Raw genomic sequence first — 26,331 nt, 5'->3', positions numbered from 1 at the left:
TGAAAATTCAGTGGTACTTGCCTGGGTTTGAACCCGAAATGATCGGTTAAGATGCACGCGTTCTAACCACTAGGCCATCTCGGCTAGCCGTAGTTTTTGTTTAATTTTATTTAAATTAGATTCGTATCATATTAATAGTTTCAGGTCTTGTTTTTTGTTCCAGCATCATGTAAAGACTATAAGAGCGATTTTGATAAAAATTCCTGCGTTTAAAAACTTATGACTAGACTTGTTCCTCAGTATATATTATCATGCTATGATGACTAGATATGTTGCAATAAAACAACATAGAGAAGTAATAGATGGATTCGAAATGGGCACTTTCATTGTCATTGGTGGTGGGGCTTTGTACGAGCTCATCTGGGTAGGTACCACCAGATATTCGACCGCCAAGCAGAAATACTTTAAGCATATTTGGATTTTTTTTTAATTTTTTAGTTACTTGTAGGCGGACGGATAAATTGACCACCTGATAGTAAGCGGTAACCACTGCCCATAGACATTGGAACCGTAACAATGATTATCTATTCCTTTCATCGCCAATGCACCACTAAGCTTGGGAACTAAGTTGTCCCTTGTGCCTGTAGTTACACTGGCTCACTCACCCTCTAAATCTCCCAAGGTTGATAGCGCATTGGCGATGTGTGGAATTTTTAATATTTATTACGGAGCAAATATCTATAGGCAGTTGTATAGACTTTAATATGAAATAAAACCGTAACCGGTTGAAATCTAAACAAGAACGCCTGCAGTATAAGCTAGTTGTAGTACTCGTATGTTTAAACCAAATATTCAAATATACTTTGCAAATATCCAAGTTGAACAGATTATAACTAAAGGCGACCATGGAATATAATCTTAAAACTGTACAATAGCAATAACTCACTATTATTAAAGATTTCTAATGCCTTATACGAGGTTATATCTAACATACTATAATATATATGTATAAACGATTTTATATCCATGACCCGGCTAACATATAAAATGTTAGTCCTAAACTCGTTTTCTGTCCTTTTCTGGTTTTATATGAGGGAGGGAGACAGATAATCACGTGTGACGCAGGCGAAGACGTGTATGTATGTGGGACGTCGAGTTCCTTGAGGGAGGTATGGAGACGGCTATTTAAATATTTTTTATGTTGAAAAAAATGTACGCTTAGAATATCTTTAACCGATATTGCAGATTGAAAATAAGCATTTCTAAATATTATACAATATTAACAGGAATTGAATATGAGTGACAAAAAAGTTAATGTACGTGTTTAATTAATGTTCGGTAGTATTTTGAAATATGTTACATAAATATAAATTAAAAAACAAAAAATATACAGGAAATAACAAAAACAGAAAACCAATTTAAATCAAAAATAAAATGCAACCAATTTTATATGACTATAAAAAAAAATACAAAAAATAATAATTCAATAACAACTCCACGGCGTTCCCGTTCCCAAGAAAAACCCGCGACACGAGTATTTTTCTTAACTTCTGTATGTGTGCGTCGTTTTTCATGTGTGCGACGTACACACATCGCTTGCTTGTGTGTAGTTGGGTAGTAAAATATTATGCTGTCGGGTCTAGAAATAACATTGTATAGATAATCAATATCAGACCATTTTTATGTCGATCCTAAATTCACGGTGTTATCGTTTGGGGCAGGTTAAGTATTTCCTATTTAAACTCTTATACAGGCTGAAAGAAAAGTCTAAAAAAGCTGTATAACGCATACTTTGTTAGATTTAATATATTTGATGAACTTGTTTTGACTACAAGTTTACTTAAACGAACATCTTAAGTCTTTTTGAATTAATACATTATTTTGGATTAGGATTTTATAAGAATCTTCTAGTCGTATAAAGCAATTGTCCTTATATTGGAGAATTGTTTTATTTTTATTAATAATGTATCAGTTGCGTGTCGCCTAAGATTTCGTACGTGAAAATTATTTTCTCGTTTCTTAGTTTTTGTTACAAAAGCTCGCTTTAAGTCCATACAAATGAATATATTATATACGTAGATTCATATGCAAAGTCATGAAAATCAACAATAATTTTCCTAATTTATTATTGATTTACATGACTATGTTAGACGTATCAATATATAATCTTCCCACTCGTAATATATATCTTTAGGGGTCAAATTAAATATACATCCGTTGTAGTTTTGTCTCTGTGATGATATTTTAATCAAGTACTTTTTTTTTAAATATTTATGTACAAATCACGTTTTTGAATAAACACGAAATATTTGTAGTACGGAAAAAATATTGGTATAAGTTTTTTTGCGTCGAAACTAGAGCGTTACTTATATGAGTTTATAAATATTACTCATACTATATAATACATAATATTATCTATATGCAGTTGACTATTCTCTGAGAGGCTGCCGTAATCAATCAAGAGGAGAGAATATCATCGAACGCAATTTTATCGTTAAAGTTCAGCAAACGTAACGACCTGAGTTACGTTTTCAAATATATTGCATCTAATTCTGTATGATTTTAAAAATTATAAGTTCATAGAATAACGTGAGTTTTGAAGTCGCGACTTCAAATCCATACTTCAATTTTCAAGCAAGTGAACGATGTTTACAATCCATTTCGTAAGTAAAAAGAAGAAAAACGTCTTTACGTAACGTTAGATTCTGCTAGTTTGTTATATGTATATGTGTTTATATATTGTGAACACATACTATTGCTTTTACTCATATTATTATTAAAGGAAAAAACACCCACACAAACACCCACTCTCACACACAAACACATACACACACACTTGAAAAATACCTATGGAATATTTATTGTATAATTTTTGTAAATCTTAATAACGTGTTCACATGTTCTACACAATGATTAAGAAACACTCAAAGAAGGGAACGGGACTGTAACTCCTTATTAAAGATTATTTTTTAACATAGCGAGGAGTACAGTACTACACCCAAGTATAAAAAATAGTTAAAAGTATAAATAACTAAGTGCAAGTAATCGAAATCCGTTGTTAATTGTTGGTAGGGCTTTGTGTTCGTCTGTGTAGGTACCACCCATTTACCATATCATTTTATCATATATTCTGCCAAATAGTGATAGTATGACTGTTGTATTATGATGTTTTGTTGATACAGTTTGATGATGAGAGCAGAAGGGAAATAGCATCTTTGTTCCCAAAGTTGGTGGTGCATTGGCGATGTAAGGAACAGCTACAATTTGTCTTTGAGCAGTGCCGACCACTTAGTATCAGGTAGCCCATTCTCAACCTACGAACACTATGATATTTTTTTTTTGTATTCTGTCAATTTATTTTCGTAACTCATTCGTGAAATTGAAAACTAACTTTCGATTGGTGATTGATGCTAATTTTCGTATTCTTTTTTCTTTTATGATACAGGTAAGCGGACGAGCAAATGGGCCACCTGATGTTAAGTGGTCACCACCACCCATAGACATTGGCGCTACATGGTCCTACCGCCAAGTGCATTATAAATAATATTATAATCATTGTCAATATCACATATCAATTTTAGACATTTAGCATCTTGCTCTACAGTTAACTTCGAGTTTGCTCACAGAACTCTCAAACTGAAATTAATTTATTCAACGTAGCCGCATTTACTCATTAATAGTCTAAGTGAAAATTTGAAAGATTTCACTTCGCTAAGAAAATTCCTAAAATGAATTCTGTGAAGAACTGACGAAAGAAACGCAGCGTGTTCTTTTAATCAGCACTTTGTTATCGTTTACAATTCATTAGACAAGGAAATAGCCAGGAGGCGTTCGTTGTATTTCCAAGGTCTGCTATCTATGAACTCGCTTATATGATAAACTTTGATACATTAACGTTCCTTAACATTTTACTGTACATACAAGCCATTGCAAGATGTGAATGCAGATGCAATTGTTGATATTTTAATATATTTACATTTTAGGCCCTAAATTATATATAACATTTTGAAAGACTCTTTAGTACTTCTTCCTTTATACTAAGTTACATAGTAAAATTTGTCTAAGTATCAAGATTAAGCGGTTATTTTATTATGAATGAACGAATGTATCAAAAATTAAGCGTCGCACTATAAACTGTTAATAATAAGACAGTTGATTATAAGAAAAATCAATTATAACAGTAAAAACAAAAAATAGTAAATGACACATTTATCGGAACAATAATTGTATATTTAAGTTAAGATATTTCTTTCTGAGTGACACTCAAAACGAGTGTCTAAGGCATAATACCAATAAAGATTACAACTTCGTCTTTCAACTTTGCCTGCCGCAGGCTTTTTTAGTTTATTAGGTAATCCAACAGCTCTCATACAATGTAGAGCATACAGTAAATATATTTCATAATAAGTATTGCCAATATTGAGAGCCGAGATGGCCCAGTGGTTAAAGCGCGTGTAACCGATGATTATAGGATCAAACCCCGGGCAAGCATCACTGAATTTTCATGTGTTTTATTTGTGTTTATAATTCATCTCGTGCTCGGCGGTGAAGGAAAACGTCGTGAGGAAAACTGTATGTGTCTAATTTCAACGAAATTCTGCCACATGTGTATCCACGAATCCGCATTGGAGCAGCGTGGTGGAATATGCTCCAAACCTTCTCCTCAAAGGGAGAGGAGGTCTTAGCCCAGCAGAAATACAATTTAAAGAAAAAAAAAGGTAAAAAAACTCTTGAAAACATACGCCTTATGTTATGTCAAAGACAAAACATAACTTCATAAAATTTAAAAATAAGTAGTTTAAATTAAATACTTTCTACGCGTTGTGTGTGTGTGTGTGTAAAAATTACGTGAAATATGTCTTATAAACTGATATACTGTTGATCCTACATTCCAATATGTATATGTGTGTGTATGAGTAGAATTGTGCATGTTTTTAAATACGTAAATGTTATCTTTAAAAAGATATATCGTTGGTTCTCTTATATGTGTGGTGTAGGAAGATGTTAAAAACTTCACCCCTCCCGAAAGCCGCATCTATAGCAGCACATCCGTCACCGTCACGCACAGGGTGACGCTTTCACTCCCTCAATCATTAGCGAGGGTAGTTTGTGAGAATCGTTGGAATTTATTATTTTGTTTGATTATAAAATAAGAACTTCATATTGTACATATATTAATGATTCGTAATTAAATTATTTAACAAATTTTCATCTATAATTCTCAAGTTAATCATTAGACAACATATAAAATATATTTATACATATATGTGATAAATAAAATGGATTTAGTTAATAATTTTAGTAATTTGTTACTTTTCATTCGAGACAAAAACGTCAATTTATGTATTGCCATCCCCTGTAATCCTCAAGGAATATACATTACAAACTTTCATTGGAGTTCTGTTTTATTATGCTTCTTCAATTGTACACAAAGATATATCCTATATTTAATTAAGTCATAGTATATTTATAAAATATATTTTTTTAATCTATCTAACATACTTGTTTAGTAAAAATTAGTAATTGTTTAATTCACTGGAGGTTTTCAGTGGAATCTTATAAAATAGTTTCAAATATTTTGAAAACTTTTTTCTTAACATTGACTTGATTGATCTTTCCATGATAATATTTTGTTTTTAAGAGTTTTTTTTGTTTATAAACATATCGTTTTGATGATCTTATTCCCGCATTGGAGCAGCGGTTGAGTAAAGACCGAGCCTTCTCCTCAAGAGCGAATACCTACTTTATGGTTGTTACAATTACAAACTTTACTTTAAGTATATTTTATTAGTTACATATTTAAATTTTTATATTACGTATATATTTAAACTAAATATATTAGTAATATATTTAGTTTATTGCGTCATTAAATAATAATTTATTACATATCTTATATACAACTTGTACTAGAATGAAGTATTGCTGGTTCTTCTCTGTAGAATCTGCATTCCGAACCGGTGGTAGCTTCACTTAATATAGTTTGTTAAATGACGATTCAAAAGTGCTTGTAAAAGCCTACTCGAATAAAGTATAATTTGATTTTGATTTTACTATACTTCAATGAACGTATTAATAAGAAAAACAACTGTTGATTAATACTATTACATTTTAATAATTAAAAATACCATAACATAATAAATATGAAACAGGAATTCCTTGCGAAAGTCTCATAAAGTCCCTTCAGACGTATCAAATGACTTATAAAATTCAGCTCCGCAAAATTCCCGTCAAAACTGTCGCCGTAATCACATAAAAGTCTCACTACCGATAGCGATCGTGCGGTTGACAGTGACTGATATACGCGTCGCTGATTATAGTGACGGGCTGCGGATAATCCGCGCGGATAAGGTCGGACGTCTGAAGACTTGATTGGCGTCTGTTTACACTTTGTGTCCTAACTATTGTCATAACCGACTAGAATTTAAACGCCCATTATTTAAACAGGTGCGGTTAGACTCAAGGTATTTTCGCTGTATTTATGTATTAAATAAACGGCACAATTAAATTAATTAAAAACGTTTGAAGGTATATATGTATAATTAAAAAAAATTAAAGCTAAAATCAAAAATCATTGATTAATAAGGTATATTACTCAATACAAGATTATATTAAAGATAAAAAAGGCGTTGACTTAATATTTGTTGATTACGATTAAAGACAAGGCAGGATATATAAAGAAATATTTGTAGTTTACTGGTATAGTGTGTGATTAAAATGGTGGCAAAGAGTAACTACTGAGTTTCTTGCCGGTTCTTTGCGGTAGAATCTACTTTCCGAAGTGGCAGCTTTACATTTACTTCAAATGACGATTCAAAATTAATGAGCCTACTTGAATAAATATTCTTTTGATTTGATTTGATTTGATATGTTTGGTAATTGTAACTTTGTTTTAAGGTATGAAAATTAATATTTTATTATTAATTATTAAAAATAAATTATGATGGACACCTGCATCACCGGGGGGCTTGCAGGCGTTGCCGGTCTTTAAGGAATGTGTACGCTCTATCTTGAAGGTTCCCATGTCGTATTGGTGTGGAAAACACGCCGGCAAAAGTATGTGTCTGTGATATTACAGCTGAAGTGTCGTGATGATCTAAATCTTATTTTATCTCGCTCCAGTTTTGTCAAGTGCCTGGAGCGTATCGTGCGATTATGAACTTTATTTCAATGACGTATTGTAACAAAATGTACAACGAAATTCGACTTTGACAACAAATGATCACCGCTAGTAAATGAAACATAATTATCACTTTAATTGACTGTAGTTATAGATTAATTGCCGGTACGTATAGGCAAACAACGGCGTCTTAGTACGAGATAGGCCCGTGTCAAAATATGACAAGCTACTATTTTCAATTAGTCAAGAAAAATTAAATATCACGTACATATATACAGTTATATGACCTTTATTTTAAAAACTTCCGAATTTAAATTGTCTTTGACGACTAAGTTGGATGATCTTAATTTTTATAACTTTTGACGAAATCGTATTGATGTTAAAAGCATTTTATAACATAACAATGAATGTATAATTTTTCGCCTTCACACTAGCGAAATTAAATACATACATTGTAACGAAATCTTGCCAAGCGTTTTATCCGTCGCACTGTGCTGATTCATCTTATTCAACAATCAAGTATTTTTATATCACGCGTTTATTCTAATATCTTGTTATATAGTTTACTTAGTGGTACCACCAATCATTATGGGCTATGACCATTTACCATCAGGTGGTCAATTTGCTCGTTAACCTATTTTATATATAAACTACTAGTCGACATTGCAAAGAGTTAACAGTAATTTTTTTAATAGAACATATTTAAAAACCTTTTTTTTTGTAAATTTTTTTTTATGTCTCATTAATATATACATTATTATATACTTTTTGGAACATATATGAAGCAAATAATTTATACGAAGTTTTTGTGTATCTGTTATCGGTTTGGCAGCATTCGAAAATTGTCTCACCAACTGCATTCACATAAAAAACATTCTTCCAAAAAATATACAATATACCATTCAATGTATATTACATACATACAGTTATACATATTACACTACAAAGTCACAAGCAATGATTCACTTGGGCTTTTGTCATCCTGTAATTGGAGGGCTATATAAGAATATTAGTAATGTCTGAAACTGTAAATTGCTAATATTCTTTAAAAAAAAATTAAAAGAGTATTGTGTTGTATTGTGATTTTTACTGAATAGTCCTTAAAGTATAAATATTAAATAGTCTTGACGACCTCCGTGGTCGAGTAGTGTGTACACCGGTTTTCATGGGTAAGCCACTCCGAGGTCCCGGGTTCGATTCCCAGCCGTGTCAATGTAGAAAATGTTCATTAGTTTTCTATGTTGTCTTGGGTTTGGGTGTTTGTGGTACCGTCGTTACTTCTGATTTTCCATAACACAAGTGCTTTAGCTACTTACATTGGGATCAGAGTAATGTATGTGATGTTTTCCAATATTTATTTAAATTTATTTATTTATTACTTAAAGTCTTGTTATAGCGCTGCATGTCGCGACACCAGCGGAAAGTGAACAAAAATAAATGAGTCCGTTCAAACTATACGTTGGTGTAATGTACTACTATACTTAGCTGGTATATTAAAAAATGATACTATCAAGGTATCGATGGCATAAAGATTGAGAGAGCGAGCGCTCGTCTTCAAACTGAAACAGCGAAATCTTAGTGCGCTTCAAGCGCTTTATTTTACATTTCTATGTTTTCGTATTATAGTTTCGGATGTGCTTTAACAGTCAGTACGCTTCCTTTGTCCATGTACGTATAGACGAAGGTAAAAAAAAATATTAATTTGCACCAAAATAAATTAAGAAACGAATCCAATAATATACCTAACCCCTCAAAATTACCAAATTCGATCTGAGCTAAGATGCACGCAGAAACAAATGAACGTGATGAGTCTGTCCGCCTAAGATGGATGGGTGGGGGTGTGCCGGTGACGACTCGCTGCAACGAATATTATGCTCACTTTTGTTTATGATCGCTTCTTTGTACTGTAAAAATAAATTTATTTCGTTTTGAATTTGGAATTGCGCGTCTTTAAATTTAATAAGAGCTGCATTTTTTAACAATACTCCCTCGTAATATACAAACTTTTTGTTCAGTATAAAAAGTCTCTTTGCAGTGATAATATTGATTTCAATACATATAATAAAATTGGAGTGTCTGTTTGTAATATTAAAATAACCCATTTTTACTAAATGCATATGTATGTATACACGGTACATATACCAAAATAACATTTTTTGTCTGTCTGTCTGTCTGTCTGTTTGTTCCGGCTAATCTCTGGAACGGCTGAACCGATTTCGACGGGACTTTCACTGGCAGATAGCGGATGTAATGAGGAGTAACTTAGGCTACTTTTATTTTAGAATTATATATAGAATAAAAATAAAATCACGCTACAATATCCAAATAACTTAAATTCAAAAAACGCGCACGAAGTTGCGGGCACAGCTAGTTCGAAATATAAGTATGCTATATTGATTATGACGATTAAATTACATTTGTTCAATATAACAAGAAATTCTCTCTAGTGACGTCAATAGTCTAAATTTACAGTGGGTAAAAATTCCCAAGTTAAGCTGCTTACATAATAATCTTATATGTTAGTACATTTGAAACGCGCTGCATCTACTGTATAAGTTGTTTTTATTGGATTATTGTTATATTTTTTCTGTTAGGCATTACAAAAACGTATCATTACATAGTATAAAACAAAGTCGCTTACCGCTGTCTGTCACTGTGTATGCTTAGATCTTTAAAATTACGAAACGGGTTTTGATGCAGTTTTTTTGAATGGATAATTTGATTCAGGAAGAAGGTTTATATGTTATACATGCACAATAAAGCAGAGAATCACTGATAATTTTAGAGGTTTCTACAGTGATGTCGTAAATAAACTCATTTTTTGCGCTTATATTGCAAACGCTAGCTGAACCCTACGAGATAGATCAAAATAATGTACAACACTATTGTACAACTTATAAAGGTCATCAAAAAAGTCCACTATGGTATTTGTCTATCTCTTAGGGATAACCCACAATAACCATTTTTATCCTTTACTTTTTAAGTGAAATAATGGCTTATTTTCGAAGCGATTTATCAATACATCATTAATCCTTATCCAATTAAGTACCTTAAATACATTGTGACTTTAATATAGATCAATATGGCTCCTTACAACATGTAATTTAAATGAATATTTTCGAAGATATTACAGATTTAAAACGCAGGGACATAGCGGCTTGTATTGTCTAATGACTGAAAAACTGTGAACGTTGTAAGACATTCTGTAGTATATTTAGTATCAGCATTGCACCCGTGCGAAGCTGGGGCGGGTCGCTAGTCCTTATATATTGTAATAGATAATTATTAGCGATACAAAAAGTTTCAAATCCCAAGATCATTGGTTCAAATTCCAGTCAAGACTGATAAAATTTTATTTGGTTTCTAGGTAACAGCTGGAAGTATGTAGCTACAGGCTCGGAAAACATGTGAAGTCGATCCTGTATCTGAACTATTTCAGGTTGTGTTGGATTTCATATACCATCGAGATGAGAGCCGAGATGGCCCAGTGGTTAGAACGCGTGCATCTTAACCGATCATTTCGGTTTCAAACCCAGGCAAGCACCACTGAATTTTCATGTGCTTAATTAGTGTTATAAATTCATCTCGTGCTCGACGTTGAATTTATAATGTGTATTCCACCAACCCGCATATGGTTGAATATGCTCCAAAGCTTCTCTTCAAAGGGAGAGGAGGCCTTAGCCCAGCAGTGGGAAATTTAGAGCTGCTAATGTAATGTAAAAATATACCATCGGATTATAAGTGACGGAATAGAGAGTGTACCTGTTACACGCACACAGGAGCATACACTTGGGCGCTGTAAAATGTCCTGCGTCGCTAGTTTCCCTTAAGATCGGTCAGGACATCATCATAAAATATATAACACTGTAGACATGCAAGGTTTAAATATAAACAATAGAATAAATCGTCGTAGAGAGCCCGCACTCCGCTAATTATAATGGTGGAATTTTCTAAACCATTAAACGACGTTTATATTTACACTTACTTATAATTAAACTTAGTTTCAGATAAAGATAAATATTTATTTTTATGCTAAGGTTTTGTCTTCAATATGTAACACGTATATTATAAAAAGGTTTTACGTTTACGTGTTCGAATTCGAATTTATAGATTCAAATTTGGAATAGAATTTGAAACTTGGTACGCGAGTCAATAATATTTTTAAAATTTATTTTTATTAATGCGAAACGGGATTAACAGTCTGTTTTTTATAGGTGTTTCCAATTATTTTGAATACTAACATCCAGATATTTTAAATTTATAACCCATATTAATTTTCGTGGTACAATTATTATTTTCAAAGTAATTAAATCGACGTAGCGAGCCCGTACGTAGGCTCAGTGTAGATTAGGTAGCATTTTCTGAGCCATTTCCTCATCGTTTCTACCCACTTGTGTTCTAATAATTACTTAACATTACACTTCTGTCACAATGACAAGTCAATAGTCTCATCTATTTACAAGTTAATTGTCGTCATTTTTACTAAAGTACATTTAGTATGAATATTATATATAAAATTAAAAAGATATATTTTTTGTAAAAATATTACGCATAAGACGCCATTTTGTTTTTATGCTAAGTATTAATACTCGCTTCTTATTTTTGTTTAATATTGTTATATTAATTAGCAAAGGAGTTTTTGAAATTAGTTGTCAAAGTATTGACTGTAATTATTATTTATAAAACATTTACATCTTTTTTTTCATACATCGGCTTAAGTTTATTGAAAACTAAAGAGCTATTGGCTATTCGAGTATAAAAAAGTTACAAAGGATTAAACTGTAAATCTTATAGTTTCAATATAAAGCTTGCACCCGTACAATACGATGACAAATAGAAAAAAAAATGTAGCGGTTACGATGTCTTTAGTAAAAGTATGAGAATCGAATGGGTTAATAATTGTGCTTGGATGAGATAGATTTGATCCTTTAGTTTTTTTTTAACCTCGAAATTAAAATACTTTGATTGTGCTTTTCATATTTTTATCGTTAGCTTTGCTTGCATGTCTAAATAATTAATTTAATTATATATTACATATTTTTGTTTTCTAAGTGATTTCTGTATTGGAATAATAATCTGTACTTATATTTGAATGCAACGTATTCAGCAACTATCAAATATTTTTAATACATAATATACAAGTCAATAATCTTACAAAGTATCAAAACCTACTTTTTCGTCTACAATTTCACATCCTTGGCTCACCCCTTTGCAAATAGTCCAAAGAGGTGAGGATTTATGTCCCCAATAATATGGCGTCATGAACTGCACTATTATATTGACATCATAATATTTTATAGACATATTATTTATTGGCCATTTTTTTTTTAAATTCGATGTCACCTTTTGTAATTATAAAGTGCCAGCTTCAACGTTGTATTAAAAAAATATATAAGTAAAAAATAAATGGTCGAATAACATATTTTTATAGATATATTTTTTTCTATATGCATTCGCGTAATACATTATATTTTAATTTAGAACAATTTATTGGGATTTGTTGCATTAAAGATAATTTAATGGTTTGGATCACATAAAATCATACTTTTTTTAAATTGTAAAAAACAAATTATCGAAGCACCTATTTTTATAGATATATATTTTTTAATATGCGGCCGAGTTATAAACGGCTTTATTAGGAATCAATTAAAAAAAAAAAGAAGATTTTAAATGATCCGATCATAAAATTGTCTTTGATGTCTAAAATCACCTTAAAATGTTCTAAAATTGAATTCAAATGTAATTCAATGAAACTTATTGCTAACTTAAGATTTTAATTCAGTTTCGTTCAGGTTCCTTACTTGGATCTCTGAACGAATATTGACCGACAGACATTACTCGTGCAGTATACTCGTGCAGTATACTGCACGAGTAATGTATGTGCGAGGACGGAAGCACTCTCGAATCCCTCACTCTAATATTCCAATGGGATGGCAACCGCACACGACCAAAATGAGTTGCAAGACCAATTCTTTTCAGAATCAATGTTCTAATTTTGAAATGTCTTTAAGATTTGAACGTTGCCCGATAAATGTAACTAACGGTATAAATATTACAGCTATTTTAAATTTTTAAACTATTTTTTTTTTCACTTGGTGGTAGGTCTTTGTGCAAGCCCTTCTGGGTAGGTGCCACCCACTCATCAGATATTCTACCGCCAAACAGCAGTACTCAGTATTGTTGTGTTCCGGTTTGAAGGGTGAGTGAGTCTGTGTAACTACAGGCACAAGGGACGTAACATCTTAGTTCCCAAGGTTGGTGGCTCATTGGTGATGTAAGGTATGGTTAATATTTCTTACGACGCCTATGGACGTCTATGGGCGGTGGTGACCACTTAACATCAGGTAACCCATTTGCTCGTCCGCCTACCGATATAATTTATTTTACCGACATTTTATTACCGATATTATAATCGATTCGACGCTCATTAAGATTTACTTATTTATAATTACTGAGCTAAATTCACTGACAAAAGAACTGTATTACTGTAAAGAACAGAAGTTCTTTTCGTAAAGGGTTGGATTAAGCCATACAAAGCCCCTAAGTACAGCAAGTAGGAGGGTTCTTTACCCCGTAAGAGATTGGACTTTATGTCGGTAACAGTTTAAATATCTTTTATCAACACCGATTTTAAACTGTTCACTAATTAAGTAGCTAGCTTCAACTTACGACAATATTGTTTATCAGTTACCAAGATTGCACTCCAAAGGCAGTTTGCCTATAATATATTAATTCAATAGTGATAGTGTGCACTAAGCTTTAACATCTTAAATTTCCCAAGTATCGTATAAAAGTTTATCGCAGTAAGGTTCGATACATACAAGTTGACTGCCCTACAACTCTCTAGGGTTCGAACTTCAGGCAACACAAACAATATATGTCAGTTGCCTATTATCTGTGGGAATACGGTAGATGCCTCGACTTTTATATTATTTGATGTTTAAAATGTATTTTTATTTTGTACTTACTATAATAAATAAATTAAAAACGTGTATAGCCTGTTCGAATCGAAGTAGGAATAAAGATAAACAAACCTTAGATTTACGTAATTCATTCGATTTGCTAATAGCTCAACTGTATTGTGCACTGCTAAGAGTTTATGGTTAATATGTCTTTATTTATAATACAAAACTTAATTATTTATATCCACTTAAATTTTACTTCCAAGATTTCAATGACAATTTCGTCGACGTTCAAAACGTATTTACAAGGAATTTGCGAAGATGCATCGCAAAACAAAACAACAAAATAAATAAAGTATTACTTTATCGAATCTATACTAATATTATAAATGCGAAAGAAGCTCTCTCCGTCTGTCTGTTGCTCTTTCACCAAGCCACTAAAGCGATTTGATAAGATTTGCTATGAAGCAAACTTTAATTACAAGAAAGGACACACACACACAGGCCTAACCTCCAAAACGCAAGCGAAACCCCGAGCGACAACTACTAGTCTATATTTAAGCTATGAAGGCCCGCTACTTATATTTTAATATTATATACTAAAATTTTCTCAAAAATTAACTGCGTCTTTTTGTTAAAGCTAAACGTCTTTTGGTTTAGTAGTTTTTACAGTGTGGCATAAAAAAAAAACCTTCTCATTTATAAATATAGATTAGAATAACGTAACAATCAACTAAACATTCACATTTGTAATATAGAGGGGGAAAAAATATCCCTAAAACTAACGACACAACCTAATTACACGCCACGGATAAAGAAACAATAGAAATGGTATCACTTACAATAAACAAGGAAATTTGCCGTTAGGGTGTTCACGATTAATCCGCCAAATTAGACGTGTCCTGGACTAAAATCGATTAGGGGCCGAAACTATGGCAATTCGCAACGACTCTGCGTCTCGGCCAAGATAAACATGCCTGCCTTTTTTTTTCGTTACGGCAAAGACATTAACCAAGGATGCGTTGAGGGTGACCATGAATTAATTGTTTTTTTGTTAGACCGTCCTGGTTTTGTTTTTGGGGTTAAATTTGGAATTATCTTAATTCATAACATAACGGAAAGATTGTATAATGGCTAAATAATAATTTATAAATGGTTAAAAAATGTAATCTGATCACAAAAAAATTACAAAATATAATACGAACTTTATTGTAATGGTTTTTTCTTTACAAAAAAGTGTAAACTGTATTAATGTCAGTTTTTCTTTAACATAAAATACAAATGATATAAATAAAATGAAAAAATAAACAAGAAACTCAATGTATTTAATAAATGTTGACAGATTGAACATCCAATAGAATTTATAAATGCATACTAATCATACATGTAACCACGTTGAATCAAGTAATTGTAAATTAATTTGTAGTAATATTGTTTTCAATTAATTACTAACACGATTAAAGTCATAAATCTTCATATGTTACAGATATAATATATTTTCAACAGATTATTCGAGAAATCGTAAAAAGTTACTATAGAGTTCTTCATAGTCTGCCTAAGGGTGACCGGCATCGACTTCGAGATAGACGACTGCTGATTTAAAATATGTTGTAAAAATTTTTGAATAACTTAAACTTTAAGTAAAATATTTTAGAATAATATGAAGCTTAGCGAACTTTTTTTTAATGATAGGCGGACTGGAAAATTGACTACCTGGTTGTAAGTGGTCTCCAAAGTCCATAGATATTATTGCTTTAAGAAATATAATTCATTTCTCATATCACTCACTCAATTCACCAACCTTGGGAACCAACATATTATGGCGGTAGAATATGTGACTAGTGGGTGGTACCAGATAAGCTTATAGAAAGCCCATTAAATAAAATAATATATTAAAATGCTATTAATAAATCATTGCGTATGACGCTGGTAATCTATATTGAAACAATAAAAAAAAGATAGCAAAAATAAAATGAAATAAACTCAATAATTCGGAAATTAAACCTTTGTTAATTAAGTATAGGATACAGAGTATCTAAAACCTCCTAACTGTTATTAAACTACAGTTTTGATTCTGTGTTATGATATAAATTAACGTATTCAATCACTTTATTCATTGCAGATTGTAGTTTACAATGTTGATAAGAATACTTAGGCATTTTTAATTGTAAAATAAAATATGTAATTAAAAACCATACCTGTCAGATTTCGCTTTTTAGGTGCTGTTATATTCAATAAAAAATTGTTTTTGAATTAAGAATTCTTTAAATTTCGTATTATATATTAATTCATACTATTAATCGGATCATAAGACAACATTTTATTTACACACACAGCCTCCTTACGACTATATACGTTTTCCTCTTCACATTTTGGTCACTCTACACTCGATGTCATTAGACCGACGCGAGGGCGCGTCATTACGACGATGAGTAGACCTACCATTAATCTTCCAGGACCGGTCTCTCAGCTGTCAAAATTGTGGCCACCGTCCATAGATATGTGATAGTACTATTGTTCGTTCCCGTTGTTTCAGAATGGCGGAGGATTGAATATTATTAATATAGCTAATGATAGTATTTATCCGATTATTACGTTTGTAAGATATTCCGTTCTGTTGACTTTTGTGTTTTGATGCTAAGTTCCCTTAATGTAATGAATATTAAATTGTAATTTCAATTTGCAGTCGTGTACATTAAATTGTTAAAATGTAATCTTAGCTGTATTATTTGTAAACAAATTGCTTGTTTTACTATAGTTCTCGTATGTAATTTAGATGATTTGTTTTTTTGCGGAAAAGAGATAGGTATATATAACGATACGGTAAAAGTTATATTATTTTATAACAAATATGACGGAATGGGAAAATAAAATTAATTAAATTTCAATGGGTTTTTTTTAATAGATTAAATATTAAGATTAACAAACTGTACTTTAATATAAAAAGTATTTAATTCTCGAAAAACAATTTCACAAGTCAATGATCATAGTCGCAAGAAATAGTAAAATATTAATAAATACATATTAATATTAATAACATTTTATTTATTGTTTAATAATAAACCGTAATTCTAAGACAGTAGCTGACAGAAAAGTAACATGCACCGCTCGCGGCTGTTATTAATCCAACGAGTAATATTCAAAACCGATCCCAAAGTACACCTGGATAAAAAACAATTAATATTACAAGCCCGTGTGCAATCAAGCGTAAAATCCAACCCTTTCAAACAATTACTAAATATAATATCGATATAAAAAACATGCAATACATGAATCGAAAAAAGTCCGAAGGAGACAAAGGATTAATCTCACAGATAGATGATTAAGCAATACGTCTTATTCAAATATCCTTACGTGCATAATCGACTTTGACATAGAGTAATTAAGTCGTCATCGATTTGTCAGTCGGTTAAGTTGCATTGTGCGATTTTTTTAAATCGATTTCTGACGCTTGACTGATCGAGATTATTAGTTTTTCTGTGAGAATGTTTAATGTGAATAGTTAGTTTTGTAACTAGGAAAGTATTAAGGATTAATTATATTAAATAATTTAAAAAAAATGGTGCCTCAATATTCGTTTTTAACCCTTATCTGTATGTGAAGCCGTTGCAGATATGAATATTTTTTTATAAAATGAACAAACTAACTAAACTAACTTTCGTCCATCGACGTAATATAATGTTTGTAAAAGAAAGAAAAGAAGTTCCTTGTCTCCATTTTGATAGAAGTGTATAAATATTGATGTATCGTGTGTATATAGTTCACATGTTTCCATTCTTCCAAATTCAAAATTTCGAAATTAAATGTTAAGTTGTTCGAAATTTAAAATTTTTAGAAAACTATACCTAGGCAGTTTTTATCTTAAAATAATATTATGAAATATAAAAAAAACCCTTCGATTTAAATTTCGAATAAATTTTTTTTAGAACGTTATATTCTCCTTCCAAATTTGAAATCGAATCACGAGTTATAAATTATTTCTTAGCGCCGTTGCAATATAATATTAGACAATTTTTTGTCGATCAAGTAGTGTTATCACCCCAGTTTGTATCTCCTCAAAAGTCTTACATTTTTTTCTACTTTTTCGTTTTATTATTTCATTATTGTATGGAAGCGCACGCAGTCATCAAAATATCGTTAGCGGGGTCCTGAACAATGTATATATTGCATATTTTTTTTTCTCGTAACTCAAAAAGTCAACTCCTGCGATGCCTATATCATTTTTATTGTGTTTTGATGTATCAATGCGGTATTGTAAGACTCACTATTGGTTTTTTATACTTTTATGTAGTGTGAAATATTCGTCTTTTGTTACGGAGGAGAGAATATGACATTACAAACGTTTGTTTTTTTTTTTTTTTTCATTGAATTATTGGAAAGAATGAAGCGTTTATTTATATTGTATCCGAAATTAAAACAGGTTCCGTACATTCGAAGTGAAGTCATAGTTTTTAATTAGCGTTTATTTTCGGTCACGGCGTCAATTCTCAAGGGAAAACCTACTGCGCGGAATTTTATAGTGTTTAAGTGTGTGCACACACAGTTGCAGTAACTATTTTATCACTCATAATCCTATGAGAAGGCAATATGTCATGACCGGAGAGTTTTGGTGCAGGACTAACGTCTACCTTATAATATAATTTCTCGAAACAATATAGATATATGTTTGTATATTATATAGCATCATTGTCAGTTTTTTATTTTTTTATTTAATATTAATCGATCTATAAATAGTATAAAAAAGAGTTCTATCTGCTTCTTTGTGTATCTCTGCAAACTTCTTAATTATTCAACGGATATCGACTGGGATATCACCGATTTCAAATTGTGTGAAACGAAAAAAAATCTTTCGAAACGGGCAGTCGGTAGCTGGCTGTAATAATAAAATGTTGATATTCGCAGTTTAAGATTAAATTATAAAACATACATTATTTAGTGCTGTCTACTGCGCCTCTAAGATTAAAAAATTAAATTAAAAAAATATTTGAAATGAAATTTGTATTTTGAAAATTAGATTTTTGTAATGGACCTTAAACATCAATTACAACATAATTATAACGAAAAAAAAAAAAAAACAAAATATATTTCGTAACATTTACATTCAGAGATTTCTATTCCATTTTCAAATTTATTTCAATACTTTCATTGATATAATTAGTTGTACGTTTTGAATAATATACATAATAATAATACTTTACTCAAATACCACATTGTTATGAATTAAAAGTCAAATAAAAAAAAAAAAGCTTCACAAACCTCTGTAAAGGTTTATATCCTGGATACAGAAATATTCTTAATATAGTAATAGTTCGTAAGATTGTAATGTAAAGTTTTATTAAATACATACATAACATACATAATCAGCCTGTAAATTTTCCCACTGCTGGGCTAAGGCCTCCTCTCCCGTTGAGGAGAAGGTATGGAGCATATTCCACCACGCTGCTCCAATGCGTGTTGGTGGAATACACATGTGGCAGAATTTCATTGAAATTAGACACATGCAGGTTTCCTCACGATGTTTTCCTTCACCGCCGAGCACGAGATGAATTATAAACACAAATTAAGCACATGAAAATTCAGTGGTGCCTGCCTGGGTTTGAACCCGAAATCATCGGTTAAGATGCACGCGTTCTAACCACTGGGCCATCTCGGCTCTCAAGTTTTATTATCTAGCGAATAAAGTCGCGGGAATATTATCAGCTAATTCTAACTGATAACGTGTCATCCTGTGATAGCGTGTAGATATGCACAGCACTTTCTATACGCGCGTTCGCTCGCGTGAATCGATGCGAAAATTCGAGTGAGACGCGAAAAAAATACCCTGATAATGTGATAAATGTCCGATTTAAGGCAAGCTTGGAAAAAAAACGCAGAATCACTGTAACGGAAAAAAAGATAGCAATCGGTGTTGGAATTAATTTCCACACATACATCGGTATAACGACTAGCTTTACTGGAATTACATTTTCAAATATTTAATAAATTAATAAACACTTCGATATAATATTTCGAATTAAATTTCGAACGCCAAATTTTGGATATTTTTTTTTTGCAAATTCATTTTATCCCACTGTTAATAGGTACTGTATAACTTGCTCGTTCAAGTTAAGGTTCGTTCCTATAGAAGGTTCCTTTAGAAGTTTATTAGGTTGTTCTAGTATTAGTGTGTTCTGATTTGAAGGTTGAATGAGCCAGTGTACACAAACTGCATAACATTTGAGTTTCATTGGTTAATGACATTGAGAACTAAAATTTTATGTGTCAGACACAAGTCTGTAGTTACACTGGCTCACTCAGCCTTCACCGCATTTGTATTTAGTGGTGAATATTTACAGCGCCATTGACCAGTGACCATTTACAATGAGGTGCTCCATTTCATAAAAAGATTATGTTTATATTATTGCAGTGCCCCAAAAAGAACGTAAATGTTGACCTTCGTCGTGCTTGAGCGCGAAGGTTGTGAAAACCAACATACGTCAGATAAAAGTCTGCCTCATGTGTATCCACCAACTCACATTGGACCAATGAGGTGGAATCAGCTTCTAACATTCTCCTTAAATGGAGCGCCTTAGCCCAGCAGTAGGACATTTACGCAGTGTAAAAAGTATACAAAAACAAGGAACTAAGATCTCAAGACACTCAGACTCACACACACATCAAACCGACTCCTCGATGCCACGCTCACACCAGATACCTTGGTGCGATCTTACATTGGTTTTTGATATTAGAACACATGGTCAGTTGGTTGTTCCTATCTAGACGTGCTTGAACTAAGCGCTATCACCGGTGTTTAAAATTACCAGATACCCTGCAGAAAGTTCTATTATCTATATAGTTGGTTTAAAATATACAGCCAAGTAAGTATTCTATTGACATTTTATAATATGTATATACCATAATATAATGTCTATTTAGTGCAAAATATTCCCATATTATACAAGCATATTGCACATGAGAACAATATTAAGATTTTTAACCGACTTTAAAATATATTGGCAATGATTAATCAAAGTTTCTACCAAAGTCTATTTAATATTAGCCTAATCCGTCATTCTTAACTTATTCTTTAAATGCGCAGAAAGTAAACTCAACCTTATTCCGATACACATAAAATCTATTACTCTTAATATAATCTAGTACTCTTACTACACACCATTGATATGATAAATAGGACCTTATTTTGGTTTAGTTACGGTTTATTTTCAAATATATTAAAAATAGGGTTGTCCAAAAAAAATTTGCATGCATTTGCAAGCGCCGCGGGCGTCGTTCATTGTATCCAGCTTTGAGAACTGAAGTAGACTTGATAGACAATTTTGATCGTTATTCCTTTGTGATACTCACAATAAGTAGCGGTAATGATGCGTTCAGAATCGCTAAACAGGTTTTGTCTACTTGGTATACGATACACATTTTTTCAAATGATCTAGTTGAGGGTATGCAAATCTTTCGTGAGAAAAAAATCGGGTAACGATATTTTTTTTCCTCTTTTCCGGAACAAATATATATTAATTACGGGGTTTGTCACATGGGGATTTTGTGGTAATGGATCGGGGGCTGGATGATTTCAATTATCACTTATTTGCTTGGGAAGATATTCGTTTAATTTGCTTATACTTTGGGCGTGAATTAAATAGTTGTCTATTAATTACGACAAACTGGTTTCCACCGGTGAGTGGAAGCACGAACACTATCCGTGCTAGGTAGTCTATGTCCATTTCTGTGCTATAGAAATCCTGTTTGCCTTTCATCATTTCTCGATGGTGAGAACTTCCCAAAGCGTTAAAGTGTAACAAACAAACTCACTTTAGAATGTATTATATTAGTTAGTATTAGGATGATGAAAAAAATCGTCTAATTAATCGAAGATCTCGGTATTTCATTCTAATAATTTCACTCGTGAAAACGTTTTCTCTTAGTTATTTTAATTTACGTTAATAAAAAAAATGTAGCGAATATCAAATTAATTTCATATACATATATTTAAAGAATATAATGGTGATTATAATATATGGATTTTCTATTACTAATTAAATGTGTCATCGAAGTGCTTGATTCATTTAATTCTGATCAATTCTAGTTTTTATAACTTTTGATCTTTAAGGAAACAGGTGAAAATAAAAATAAAAATGTTACATTTTTTGCTGACTGTTCCATTTTTAAAATGCGTGACGTGTTGTTGAAAATAATACAGCTACTCAAAGCTAAAGTGGTGTCGTGAAAACAATTAGAAAATCTAATGTATAAAAATAAAAATTTGTTCAATTTTTGTGCACTAAATGATTCCGTATGCATGTTTGGATGTTCCATGTTTTCTAGTAAATAATGTTTTAGCATTTTATTTTTAATGGTAGAATATTTAATTTTTTATTTTTTATTTTATTTTATTTAATATTTTACATTATTTAAAAACCCTCGAACAAATTATAAAATTTCTTTCATCTGTAAGGTTCAGTATTTTTTATATTGTTCCACGTATATATTGTCCGCGACTTTGTGTATATATTTTATTATTTAATTTTACGTTATTTATGGTTTTTGTTGGTTTGTGACGTCAAACCGTCAACTAGTTTGTGATAGGGCACGATACAAGTCGCATAATGCATTTGCATATTTAAAGAATACTTTTTTTTCAGTATAATTAAGATACGATAAAATGAGTACTTACATCGACACCACCATTGTTCCAAGGTGGTAGCGCGTAGTGGGAGGGGTCGTGGTGTCCCCCTCCCATATGTTCCGCCATCACCGACATCCAGTGAACTAGGCCTTGCGCCCCGCCGCCGCCTGAGGTACCTAACAAACAAAATGATTCAGTTTCCAACTCAATAATAATTCTAATTTTTAAATTTAGAACATTCATTCATTGCGCTATTGCTAGTAAGACTATAAATATACGGTTGCCCTTAATTTAATTTAGTACCTTTGACGGATAATATTTGTTTCACATAAATTAAAAAAAAGAGGAAAAAATTACATCAGTATTATTAATATTATCTATAAGTAGAAATTAGCTCATATATCTAACTTTAATAACATATGATATATAAGATTTCCGGACCAAACTTTATTAGAGAAATTTAAAAGTAAAATCCCAATAACTCACTAACGTCCCACTGCTGGGAAACGTTCCTGTCGAGAAGATTTAAAGCTCTATTCACGTAATTCCACTTCGAATTGACACATAAAAATATTTGAGAATTTCGCCCGAAGTTAGCAGGTTTTCTCACAATGTTTTCTTTCACCGCTGAGCACGGGATGAAATGTAAACACGAATTTAACACTTGTTAGACTGAGTGGAACGGGGCGGATTTAAAAACGAGATCTTTATTTTAGATTGACACTTTCTAGTCAATTGACCGCTTGTATTAAGATGTTTACATTGTCTCTCATACTAATAATAATAGTAACCGTTCTGTTCTCAATTTAAAATTTTAATATTTTAGTAAAATAAAAAAGTGGAATTAGCATTCGTTAATTTCCATTCAGGATAAATGATAATTGAATTAGAATGAAAATCCAGTAATTTAACTGTCGGAAAAATGTGAATGCTGTCTTCTTTCTTCGAATATCAAATCAGTGATGATAGAGAGAGATGGGTTACTTGTGACTCTTAAACTTAACCATTCATAACAAATTTTATCAGTAAGGCCGTCTATGTCATTTCGGTTTCTTGACGGTTCTTCTAGCTAATCAGAAAATAATAAATTATTTTTTAATTTTAATTGTAAACTTTTTTTTTAAATTTAATTTTGGGACATTTGTCCTACACAGGTACGTCAGTCACAATTGTAAACTTAAAAAGCAAATATAATACATACATAGCTTTTAGTTGTAATCATGATATATTTTCAATGTCACAAATCAAGATGGATAAGACATCTGGGTTTTAAACACTGATGGTTGATTTTAACCTGTACAACCTTCAACGAGTCTTCACGAGCAAGGAAAATGAATGTGTAGGATGAAATTGTTGTACCAGCTTGTACATTAACGATGCTTCAAAAATCATTTTAAAAAAAAAGGACTTCCCCTAGTAGTGGGATGTTTAAGCATTCTTACTGTAATAATTGCTTCGTGTTTGTATACTCTTGATTAAACATGAGGCTGATTCTGATATCAGATTGCTTCAATCGATTCCGTAAATAAAATGTAGAACCGCATAATTAAGCACACATATTGTTTGACCGTACAGATTAAATGACATTCAGAGAATTCATTAATATTATAATTATTCATCTAATATTTGGAATAATCCTAGTTATTGGAAAAATGATTTTTATAGTTTTAACAACGGAAAAAGATAAACATAAGTTTGTTTACCGTGTGACATGTTTGTTACCAAAACCTTATAAAACAATATTTGCCTATCTTGCTTCGTCTATTAAGAGTGTCAAGCTATTAAAGCTGCAGATCTCAAGGTTCTGAGTTTAAACCCTAGGTCTGGTCGATTAAAGGATATTGGGTTATTCTATAGAGAAACTGAGTAGCAACCTGGAATCTGGAAGTTGGCAGAATTTACACTTGACTGAACTCTTTCCAGTCGTGTTTGGCGCCCTTTCAGAGTATTAAAGTAAGAACAGTGAATTTGTCTTTGCATACACAATGGTGTTTACCATAATATGTCACGTAGGCTACGCTTGTCGAATGTGTAGTGAGAATGACTGTTATTGCTGAAATCGATCAAAGTCCTTATCGTAGTCATCTTAAGTTTCAGTAAGTTCTTAAGTTTTCATCTTTAGTTAAGAACAATGAAATTATCACAACAAAAGGATGATTTGCTGAAACATGTTAAATCAAACTATGACACGTGGGTATTTTCTAAATTTGAAATCTCTCTTGCGTTGAACTTTAAATGCCGTTAAGGGGGTGATTGGCTAAACAGTGCTTTCTTCTTCTTTCGAACGTTAAATCAACGATGGCAGAGCGAGATGAATCAATGATAAATAATAGCTTAACATTCACTCATTTATAACAAATTTTATCAGTAAGGATGTCTATGTCTTGTAGTTTAAGCTAAGCTTTGATTATTTAGACATTCAGAACATTGATTTATACATTGTGCGTCACGACTACGTACGAGTAAAATTCGTACCTATTTCCACTGCTTAAAGTTTAAATTTCCAAAAATTATTTCTTAGTGAGCGTGTATGCTAATTTTTAAGTTTATCGGATCTATAGTTTCGGAGATCTCGTGGTAAGTGAATATTCTGCTTATTTATTATAAGCATCAAAAAATAGTATTTTATAATAATTTAATGCAATTTCTAAATGAACAATTTATTAGAATAAAGGAAAAGTACCACATCTAATAATTATATACTTAGGTCAATTCATAAAATAAAATATTTAATATGTTTTTCAATTAAAATAACATAAAAATAATTAAGTAGGTACATTTAGATTATAATTATTCAAAAAGTGCTTTTAAGAATTCAACAATTTTTATAGCAGTACGAAGTGCAGTGGACGATCTGAACAGTTTCATCTCATTGGACCAAAATACGAATTACTAATTTTAAATTGTATAGTTATTCGTCCCATTTTTTGGTAAATAATTGTTGACTACTTATATTTGAGTTAAAGAGTGACTTGTGAGGGAGTGAGTTATAGATATAATTATTCATTTTTTTGTGCATTAAATGTATGGTATGGTCACAAAGCTATTTTATAAGATTCTTTTAAAGTGACTTATGATCCTCTAGATATTAAGAAAATAAGACCCTTCAAAATTAACTCCTAGATTTCTAAAATTGAGAAACTGGGTTACTTGTGTATTCGTACCACCCTGATGCACACAAATTGCACCAGGAGATTCTTTTGAAGAATATTCTTAAGAATATGAAATGTCTTACCAGTAGGCACGGCGGCGGGCTGCGCGACCGCTTGCTCCTGCCCCCCTCCCCCTGTCACCCCCCCTCCGCTCCAAACGAACGCTGATGACGCACCCGCCTTCTGGAACAAAACTCAGTATGAGTTTTGGCAATTTCAAGACAAGAATCCGCCTGGAAGAACAATCTAGAAGATCCTTACGTTATTCATGACAAATCTATCAGATATCCTATGTATTGCATTTGACAGTAATTCAATTTCTTAAAGACTTTACTGAGACTAAAATATTTAAAAGGATACATTTTTCCTATTAAAGTTAAATAAGAAAATGTGAAATAAGAAAAAGCTTATTTTAAAATATCAGAAATAACAATTTAACTTATTTATATTAATACATTACATAATATACTGAATTCAGAAGATGATTTATGTGTAGACAGATATTGCTATTTATCAGCATACTTTTGCTTAATTGAAAATAGAATAACTTGGAATTAATGCTAATATCCATGAGTGACCCTTTGGTGAGCCATTTTTCTT

The 26,331-nt window shown here is 31.6% G+C and overlaps 1 protein-coding gene across 5 annotated transcripts in view; it reads right to left on the bottom strand.

The window, feature by feature from the left end:
- The window catches only part of LOC113393854 (zinc finger protein rotund-like), a 167,470-nt gene that overhangs the window by 92,643 nt on the left and 48,496 nt on the right, over positions 1-26,331 (bottom strand). For 4 of the 5 annotated variants that reach the window (XM_026630943.2, XM_026630945.2, XM_026630946.2 and 1 more), the window contains exons 2-3: positions 25,815-25,914; positions 22,628-22,755 (exon numbers count right to left, since the gene is read on the bottom strand). In XM_026630943.2, the coding sequence (XP_026486728.1) occupies positions 22,628-22,755; positions 25,815-25,914 (228 nt within the window). The remainder of the gene's footprint in view (positions 1-22,627; positions 22,756-25,814; positions 25,915-26,331) is intronic. The other variant, XM_026630944.2, reaches the window with a different exon arrangement.

The sequence above is a fragment of the Vanessa tameamea genome, chromosome 26 (assembly GCF_037043105.1).
Source record: "Vanessa tameamea isolate UH-Manoa-2023 chromosome 26, ilVanTame1 primary haplotype, whole genome shotgun sequence".
Lineage (NCBI taxonomy): Eukaryota > Metazoa > Arthropoda > Insecta > Lepidoptera > Nymphalidae > Vanessa > Vanessa tameamea.
The sequence above is the reverse complement of the archived record's forward strand: the minus strand, read 5'-3'. Positions and strand labels throughout refer to the sequence as shown.